The sequence below is a fragment of the Maylandia zebra genome, linkage group LG17 (genome assembly GCF_041146795.1).
Source record: "Maylandia zebra isolate NMK-2024a linkage group LG17, Mzebra_GT3a, whole genome shotgun sequence".
NCBI lineage: Eukaryota > Metazoa > Chordata > Actinopteri > Cichliformes > Cichlidae > Maylandia > Maylandia zebra.
This window is the reverse complement of record NC_135183.1, coordinates 26,080,828-26,088,833: the sequence shown is the minus strand read 5'-3', so window position 1 is coordinate 26,088,833 and position 8,006 is coordinate 26,080,828. Positions and strand designations below refer to the sequence as shown.

The 8,006-nt window shown below is 37.2% G+C and overlaps 1 protein-coding gene across 1 annotated transcript; it reads left to right on the top strand.

Annotated features, from left to right (window-relative positions):
* The first annotated feature begins 1,924 nt into the window (after positions 1–1,924).
* Positions 1,925–7,235, top strand: guca1aa (guanylate cyclase activator 1Aa). Its single transcript, XM_004548371.5, has 4 exons — positions 1,925–2,266; positions 4,068–4,217; positions 4,317–4,410; positions 6,231–7,235. The coding sequence occupies exons 1-4, from the start codon at positions 2,069–2,071 to the stop codon at positions 6,356–6,358; spliced, it is 570 nt and encodes a 189-aa protein (XP_004548428.1). The 5' UTR covers positions 1,925–2,068; the 3' UTR covers positions 6,359–7,235.
* Positions 7,236–8,006: the final 771 nt, after the last annotated feature.

Here is an 8,006-nt window from a genome sequence, read left to right as displayed (position 1 = left end):
TGCTGGACGCTCAGTGCAGTGGATGGTGGATGCAGTGAAGTGGACAAGCCTGTTTGCACACTACACGGTGGCAGTTTTTGACTCCATCTACAGACACTTGCACTGGAAGAAGAGGAAAAGCATCCATGGTGTGGCCAGAGAGATCTGCCCGGACTCTGATGTGCGACCACAGTGATTTATTCATCTGTTATAACTGTGTCCAACCTTGTTACATGGGCAGTAGACCTAGAGAGGACACTGTAAATGAATATGAAGCTGAACAAAGAGTGAAGATAATGCCTTACTGACGCTTTTTACCTTTTTAAGCTTTTAAAATGTAGTTTATTTTGTAACATACGTCTGTTGATGTATGTGTGGATAAATATCCATGTTTCGGAGAAGCTCTTCCAAACTATTGGAAGCTCAATATCCAGGCCAGTCATCCGTTATACCTTCTGTCGCAGGGTAATGAAAGCTAATGCAAATCTGCAGGAAGAACACTTTTTTTTTTAGTTTAACCTTTCTTGTAATGATGCTTTAAAATGATCCCCAAATGAATATATATATATATATATATATATATATATATATATATATATATATATATATATATATATAATTTTTTTTTTTTTTAATTTAAAAGAAGTTTAAACACTAACATGTAGAGTGTATATCTGTTATGTCTTTTTATGACCTTTACAAGAATATGCTGTTAAAATTAAAATGCACTCATAGCTGCAGAACACAACATATGTATGCTTTTGAGTTTGACTGCAAAATCATTGTAACAAAGCACTGATGTTTAATTTCATATGAAAGCACTTAGACACGAATGTCATTTTATTTTCTGTGTTTTGATATAATAATACACTAACTTTAACTGTAACGCCTTGTTGGCATTAATCTGTGGTATCCAAATAAACTTCTCTAATGAGATCATTTGTAGTAACCTTCTAATTCTGGTTCATTTTTTTAAAAAATCCACAGAAAAGCTGATGCTGTTGAAGCTTTTTTTTTTTCTTGATTAAAAATGGCTTAAAGGATAAACAGAGTATTTATAACCTGCGATATATAAAGATATTTGTTTCACAGGATAATTATTAAACAGCATGCCAAACAGGGTCTGTTAAAGAAACTTGCTTTGGCCTTTTTATTGATGAAACAAGTAGCTACATATTACATACATACTTAGATATTATCTAACAAAAAAAACCCTAAGTTGAAATGCAGAAACAGTGCGTGAAAAAGTGAGTACACCCCCGCTTTAGCAGCAGTAACATGAAGTAATCGTCTTCTCTGTAACTTTATCAGTCTCACACATCGTTGTGGAAGAATATTTTTTTCTGGATTTTGTTAATGCATACCTGAACGCTCCTATTTAACAAACTGCCTAAACTTCTTTTACGAGTGTGGAAAAACCACACTAATAATCACCAATAGAATGCTGATTGATGTTTTTAGCAAAAGTTGCAGGTACCAGAAATTTGATTTGCAATTGTTTTGACTTTGTGGGTTTGATGAGACCGGCCCCCGGTCATTTTAAACATTTAAATTCGTCAACATTAACTTATATCATAGGTCTAAATAGAACGTACACAGAAGAACTATGAGAATGTTTTGAAGCTTGCTTAGTCTTCACCCAAAGCATTAAATCTGCATCGCTCATACCCGAGTCCACATGCTGAGGCAGATGTATCCCATCGCTTAGAGGCAGGCACTGCACGTGAGGGATGAAAGCTGCATTTGTGTCTGTCAGCACATCTCAGGGTAATTGTGGAACAGCCAGGCTGCCCTTCAAGCTGGATGATTAAGATGATCATCTGCATGTTTCTCAGGATTACAGCGAGTGATTAGACACAAGGAGAGGACCAAGAGGCGTGGATCACCTCAACCCCCCCTCTACACACACACGCTTGAGCTACAAAAGGGGCCATCCTGCCACTGCTCTCACTCTAAAAGTCCCAGTGTTGTGTGACTGTGAAGAGGGACGGTCTTTGCCTACTTCACAGTAGACCACTTGGGCTGTGAGGTCTGAGTCCAGTTTGTAACAGAGTCCAGCTACCTTATCTGAGTTTTGGAAAAATAAAAAATGGGCAATTCAAACGGCTGCACCGTGGACGACCTGCAGGCTGTGGAGATGCACCTGTGGTACAAGAAGTTCATGACTGAGTGCCCCTCAGGGCAGCTCACCCTGCACGAGTTCAAGCAGTTCTTCGGGCTGAGAGGTTTGGACCCAGAGGCCAACGCCTACATTGAGCAGATGTTTCGCACGTTTGACATGAACAAGGTGAGATGAGTCTGGATTTCACCACACATTTAAACACAATCAAAGATGACAGGATGCCTCAAGAATAAAATAGCGATATAACGATTAGAAGCTAATGTAGAAGAATACATCTATGATTCTCTGAAAATGAAACATGAGCAAATAATTTTCTTTAGTTCTCAACACGTGTGTCTAAACAGTGTGTATCTCCATGGGGGTTTATTATAATGTGTCATATGTACATGTTAAATAAAAATATAAGCTTATGTTACCTGCATATTTCCTTTGAACCCAAATTATTACTGTTTCTCTTTTATCTTGTTATTATTTGTGAAAAAAACATTAACTTTTAATTAAAATTAGACACAATTAGAAAAAGTTAATTCTTTAGGCTGGTTTTTGTTGATTTACATATTTGTAATTGATGTTTGGAAGTTCTGATGAATTATTATTTTTTAACTACAGGAGTCATAACATAGTGTATTCACAATAATGAAAAAGGCAGAAAAAGCATAGGATAGTCTTTCTGTAGAAGCTGGAACAAAATATTACCAGTAATTCATCGATTTTTTATTTTTAATGTTAAAAAGGTAAAATAAGACTGAATGCATTAAATATTTTATTTAAAAAAATAGCTGCTTACCACATTTATCTGAACGTTGACTACGCAAAAAGGTATTTCTTTCATAATATGAGAAATTGTAGGAAAATTATCTGTTTTTTACAGATAAGTGTTTGGGATTCCTCATATCTGCGGGTTGAAAATATTATTTTGATATTTCCTGACGGTTACTTTCTGTTAATTGAGATGGTCTGTTCCTTGCTTCTGAAATCTTTAATGTTACATTTAAAATAAACAAATGAGAGAAAAAACTTCTTAAAACATGTCTAGATTAAAAATACTTGTATCATTCAAGGACACGAGTTCTCTAAAATTAACCTCCCTTACAACAAGCTTGAATATATGAATAAACTGCGCATCAGACAGGCTGGTCCAGAGGCTGATGTGGCAACTATAAAGACACAGATATAGTCCAAACATCTGCAGAGAGACTGAAAGCTTTATACTGAAAGACACAGCTTACTAAAAAGGTGCAACGTGCACAAATCGATGCAAGCAAAGATAAAAATACCTCTAAGACATTCAAAGAAAACACCAATACATGCAAAACAACCACAAAGACGCCATTAAACTACAGAGACACACAAAAAACAGAAGCAAAATCAACAGAAACAGAAACAAAACAGATGATGTCATACCTGGATTTGTGGTTTCAGTGTAGGGTGCATAATCTACCTGTCCTACCCAGTGTGAATGTGAGGCACCAACATATCTAGGAAATTCCTGCCTGTTTGGAAAACCCATGTGGGGAAAAAAAAACAATTTAACAGAAAGACTTTAAATACCAAAATATATTAGACTTGCAAACGCATGTTCTAAGTATAGGGAGAGTGTGTCCCCTGTATCCCCTTTGATCCCCAGTTTAATTGAGAGCATCTTTGAGGTAGCAGTGGGGTCATGGCAGGATGTCTGTCTGAGGAGCTGCATGCTATATTTAGCCCCCCACCCTGCGCAGCTTACAAAAAATGCCACGGTAATCTCTGAATGATTTAGACAGTGAGATTATCTGTGAATGCATGCTTTGATGCTGAGATTGTTTAGACGCAGACAGGAGATAATCCTCCGTCCTGGCGTGCTTCACTTCCCCTTGGATTGTTTTTGGAGCTGGGGATCTATTTCAGCTGAGGGATGATGCATTTGTTTAGTGATTATAATGAATATAAAACATGGATGGTCGTGGTTGACACTTTGATTCTGCAGGACGGCTACATAGACTTCATGGAGTACGTGGCCGCTCTGAGTCTGGTGATGCGGGGAAAGATGGAGCACAAGCTGCGCTGGTATTTCAAACTGTATGATGTGGATGGGAACGGCTGCATTGACCGCCACGAGCTTCTGAACATCATCAAGGTACAGTCATTCCATCGTGCACCAGCCACACTGCATGTCTGAATATTTGTTTTAGCCTCTAATCTGGCAAACATACTGATTTTCCTCATCTTCTCCCAGGCCATCCGTGCAATCAATGGAAATGAAAATCAGGAAACATCTGCGGAGGAGTTCACTAACCGAGTGTTTGACAGGATTGATATAAATGGAGATGGTGAGTGTGCGCTGGCACAGTACGGAGAAAAGGGTTTAGGACAAAATAGATCATGGGTGGACAGAGATTAGACATTCACTCTCAAAACAAAACATAAGAGACTAAACCTGATGATTTTTTTTTTACTGGTTTAAAGTAGCTTTCTAATATCTATCAATACACATTTATAATGAATAAAAACAGGAAGTATAATGTTGCTCAGTTAGATGTATACAAAGTACTGAAACAGTAGACGTATACTACTTATAGTAGTTCTTATCACATAGAGTATACTTAGGAATATAAATGATATCTACATGGTTCATCATGTACTGAAATGAACCATAGCCAAAGACCACCGCAACATGTGTTTTAACCTATATTTGTTTACAATTTGAAAAGTACTAACAGTTCAGTTTTACTCTGTTATTATTATTATTATATTATTACTACTACAGGTGAAACTACTGTCATACTTAAAGGTACTTTTATAGCAAATCTGAGCTAAAAGGCCACCATTAGAAATAAAAATATGCTCTTAAAGGTACAGTCGGTCATTTTTTGAGGTTATTTAATAGGAAATCTCAATGTTTGAAACACTCCACCTTAAAACTTGTCGCTTTTAGCTTTCTCTCTTCATGCCAGCTTTCCTCTGATTCACTGCCTTCCACAAACTTGCGCTCAGACCGTATGAGAAATATCTACAGTAGCCCTGACAAGTCAAACACACTGCAGCTTAACACAAAAACACAAGCAGATAGAAAAATCCTGCAAAAGACAAAAAAAATATACAATAAAATAAAATAAAAGCTAATAAAACACAATGCAAGTGATGTGATGAATAGCTACAGTAAACAACTTGTAGCAAACATATGAACGATGTGATTAAAAACACAGTTACCTGCATCTCATTTTCCTTCACAACACAGATGGATTCTGTGCTTTCTTTAATCGTCTCATTGCAATCGCATGCTTTGGTTTCTGCTGTCACTTCTGCAACTGTTGTTGCAGGTTCAGTGTGTTTGACCTCTCAGGGCCACCATAAATATCTGCTCCCTTTGACAACAGAGTAGAAAAATTGCCTTAAACTGAGCATTTAGAGCGGTCCGAAGTCTGAACTTAGTGGTACATACACTGACCCCATATTTAATATGAGCATCCACCAATAGATAGGTCCATTTTAACTGTTGGGTTTTATATATTTAAAGACCCATTTAGGAACAAGGTTGCAAACTATCTTAAGTTATAAATACTGTAATAAGTGGTTCTACTTCATGCTGTAAGCTTGCCTCTGTATGATTAATAGCTATGTAGAAAATTTTTGCAAGTTTAGAAGTTAAATGAGGATTTATAATTGCAAAATAGGTTATAGAATACGAGTGAAATGAGTCCAGAAACCTTCGTAAGCTTATGTGTCTGTCTAGCTGGGTGTGGGTGTTTTAGTGTATGAATGTGTTCTCCATAACTGTGAGATTAAAGGGATGCAAACAAACAAAATAATGACATAAATAAAATGAAAATATTCACCAAATCAAAATTTAAACTTGGAAGTGTTAAACGTGTTTTTGGAATCTCAAACGTTTCTAAAAACACGTTTATCGCCTTTGTAGTTGCAAGCTACCAATGATAATAATTTAAAAGAAAATAGCTGGAGGAAAGTTAGTGACATTTACTGACATTTTCCATTGTTTACTTAATATCACGGCACCAGTAATATTAAAATATCATATCAATATATCAAACTGTCTGTTATGAACGTGACTTTGTTGCAGGGAGAAATGACAAATTAGCCGAAAACCCACTCAAATCTGACCAAAAACAACATGTGTCTCTTCCAACAGGGGAGCTTTCCCTGGAGGAGTTTGTGGCAGGCGCTCGCAGCGATGAAGACTTCATGGAGGTGATGATGAAGAGTCTGGATCTCGCCCACATCGTGGCCATGATCCACAACCGGAGGCGAAGCGTTTAGGATCCGTCCCTTCCGATTACCTCATCCTCATTCACGATTTGACCTGAGTGTCTCAGTCAGTCGGGTCATTTTATAGACTGAGATTTCTATTAAGATTGAATCCGCTTTAATATGATTCCAGTGTGTCTTGGAGACTGACACATATCTTATGTTTGATCTCTAAAGGAGTGACACATATGCACTTTAAATGGGATGACTCAGTCAGCCTTTGCAGACTGCTCATTGTCCTTGTTTAATGATGGCGATCGCTCCCAAGGCCACCTCGGCATGAGGGATGATCTCTCAGACGGTCCACTTACCCTCAGACACCCTGAGGCATAAAGGAGGGAGATAGTGGAGTAGCAGAGTGGCAATTACATACACTCGACTAGGCTTTCCAAATCTTTTTTTCTTTATATATTTCTGAGTTCCTCTGCACCAAATTACTCAAATCTCTATTTACCCGCTCTTGCCTGGGGGGGTTTACAGGAGGGAGCTATGACACTGCAGTGTGCTCAACATCCATGCTAATTTGATTAAGTCAGTGGCTGTAAAACAGGAGCAGGTGGGAGATGTGGCAGTGAAAAAACAGTTATCAAATGTTTACCTTTTATATACATTTGTAACTTTATTATTATTATTTTTTAATCTTTTGAAAACAAAAGTTTAAGTTGGAGCGAAACGCAGGCTTGTGGTTTTGCAGCTTTTCTCTCTGTGTGTGGGAGTTTCTTTGGCTGAATGGTTTGCTTTTTTTATTCAGCATTGATGCAGATTAGTTTTGTTATGTTTGTTGGCTATGCTCATCTTGTGCCTTCTGTTGGAAGACTACAGAATGTGTTTGAGTTCAGCTTTTGCTTATTTGTACACTAAAAATAAACAATAAAAAAAACAACACACACACTTTGTCTACTTTTCATGTTTTGAAGATTTACCAGGAACAAATTATCCCAGAAATAATCTTACTAATTTAACAGGTAGAAATTGCAGTTACAGTCAAACTGGGTGTTGGACGTAGTTTTACACCAACAACCATGTTCAAAGCCACTTAAACCACATTTCTTCCCCAGTTTGAGCTTCAGCAGGTCACCTGGCTGATTAGATATTAGCGTTAACAAGCAGATGAACAGGTGTACCTAATAAAGTTGGTGAGTGAATATTTATAACTATGTGATATTCTTACAGCTTAGCAGTTTGTGGGTATGATAATATCAGCCTGGAGACATAGTACTGCATATCTGCTTTTGTTCTTTATCTTCTCACTGATCTATTTAGAGAGTCCTCCAACTACTTTAAAGACTCGCATATTTTTAGTATTTTTCTGATCTTTGCTCTTTCAACCTCAAATTACTGTAAATCCTGGAGCAGAATTTAGGGGATGTTTTTAGACATCATCTTTCATAAACACTTATAAATTGTATTAACAATATGCCCTGACCTTAGTACGCTCATACAACAGATTAAAAACACATTACTGACATAAAATCCCGCCTTTGAGCAAGGACGATGACTCACCTGCATGGTGCCAGGATCACTTTGCATCAGTGCTTCTACAGCTGCACACCAGTTTTGTTTTTCCTTTTTCTTATTTAAATCGTAACAAACAGAGTATGTACTAATTTCTTTGTTATACTAAAGCCTAAACTAGATGTTTGCAATATGCTAAAAAATT